At 36.0% G+C, this 1,659-nt stretch overlaps 1 protein-coding gene across 1 annotated transcript; it reads left to right on the top strand.

Annotated features, from left to right (window-relative positions):
• The first annotated feature begins 236 nt into the window (after nucleotides 1-236).
• Nucleotides 237-1,163, top strand: LOC142202880 (olfactory receptor 2AE1-like). The gene has a single exon (XM_075273231.1). The coding sequence runs from the start codon at nucleotides 237-239 to the stop codon at nucleotides 1,161-1,163; it is 927 nt and encodes a 308-aa protein (XP_075129332.1).
• The last annotated feature ends 496 nt before the right edge of the window (nucleotides 1,164-1,659 follow it).

Raw genomic sequence — 1,659 nt, 5'->3', positions numbered from 1 at the left:
TTAGCTATGTCACTGATTAAAATACAATAAAAATAAGGAAGTTTTCCTAAAACATTGCTTAACCAAAATCTTCTTTATTTAACAGATATTAAAGCTTACATAAATTCTGAGATAAATTAGGCTCAAAAATGGGGAAAAATATTTCTAATTAAAAAAAAAAAAAGTGAACATTGTATTTGGGCTTTCTTTTTCATAGCGATTGATTATATGTATGAGTTGTAGATCCCGCTACTATAATGTATGGAAAGAATGAAACGTTTTATGGAGATTTTATCTTGCAAACCTTCTCCGGACCTCAGAGTTCTTCTATTGTTCTTATCCTGGGCATTTTCCTGATGTATCTCCTGTCTGTCCTGGGAAACCTTATCATTATAGTGGTTGTATGTTCGGCTCCGCAGTTACATACTCCGATGTATTTCTTCCTGTGTAACTTGTCTATCCAGGATTTAGTTTCGGTCTCTAATATCCTTCCAAAGCTCCTGGTCATTCAAGTCACTGGAGAAACCCAAATTTCCTTCCTAGAATGTTTCACACAGATGTTCGTATTTGTAGCTTGTGCAGATGCAGAGTACTATCTGTTGACTTCTATGGCTTTGGACCGATATGTCGCTATTTGTATCCCCTTGAGATATTCCATCATTATGAATAAGAGAGTCTACGCTATACTTTCCCTGATCTCCTGGATGGCTAGCTTCTTGAACTCATTGCAATATGTCTTCCTAATATCTCATTTATCTTTTTGTGATCCCAAACGTATCAGCCACTTCTTCTGTGACATGAGGGCCTTAATAAAACTTTCCTGCAGCGATGTCACACACATGAACACTATGTTGTTAGTAGAGGTATGTATCATAGGGGGTTTTCTATTTGCCACAATTTTGACTTCCTATGCTTTTATTATCTCCACCATCCTGAAGCTCAAGACATCGGCTACAAGACTGAAGGTCTTCTCCAGTTGCTCCTCCCATCTGACTGTTGTCTTCCTCTTCTGTGGGACTTCAATAACTGTTTATATAAAGCCTGAGTCTAAAGACTCTGCAGAACTAGACATGATGCTTTCACTCTTATATGTGGCAGTGGTTCCAACCTTGAACCCTCTAGTCTATACACTGAGGAACAAAGAAGTCTTGAATGTTTTGAAGGTATCTAAAGATGTTCCTTGAAAAAAAAAAAAAATTGTTGCAGAAAAATGTAAAATGGTTCTTAATTTTTTTTGCAAATTCTATATTGTAGATCTTCATCATGAAATGTAACAATATGGTTGTCTGTTAACCAAGAGAAATGTCTAGGAAATCAAGCTATATCCTGTATATATAATCTCTTAACGAACACTCCAATAAAATAATACACTGTATTATGCCTAGTGCAAGGTCAAAAAGGGATGTCCATGATATCCAACTTGGATTAAATCCATCTAAGATTAGAAATAGAGGTCCTCTGAACATGGTCATGAAATTGGTCTATAGAGATTCTATGGACCACAATGGGAAGTTTTTGAGAAAAAATAAACTTTCCTTTTTCCAATCCTGGAGGACCTTTTTAAAAGAAATATTCTAGGAAAGACTGAAAAACAATTCTAAAACCTAGGGCAATAGCCTGTCTCTGAATAATTCATACATACTGAAAAGGACCAAACATGGCGTCAACTATGGCCCCAAC

This window comes from Leptodactylus fuscus, chromosome 5, assembly GCF_031893055.1.
Source record: "Leptodactylus fuscus isolate aLepFus1 chromosome 5, aLepFus1.hap2, whole genome shotgun sequence".
NCBI lineage: Eukaryota > Metazoa > Chordata > Amphibia > Anura > Leptodactylidae > Leptodactylus > Leptodactylus fuscus.
The sequence above is the reverse complement of the archived record's forward strand: the minus strand, read 5'-3'. Positions and strand labels throughout refer to the sequence as shown.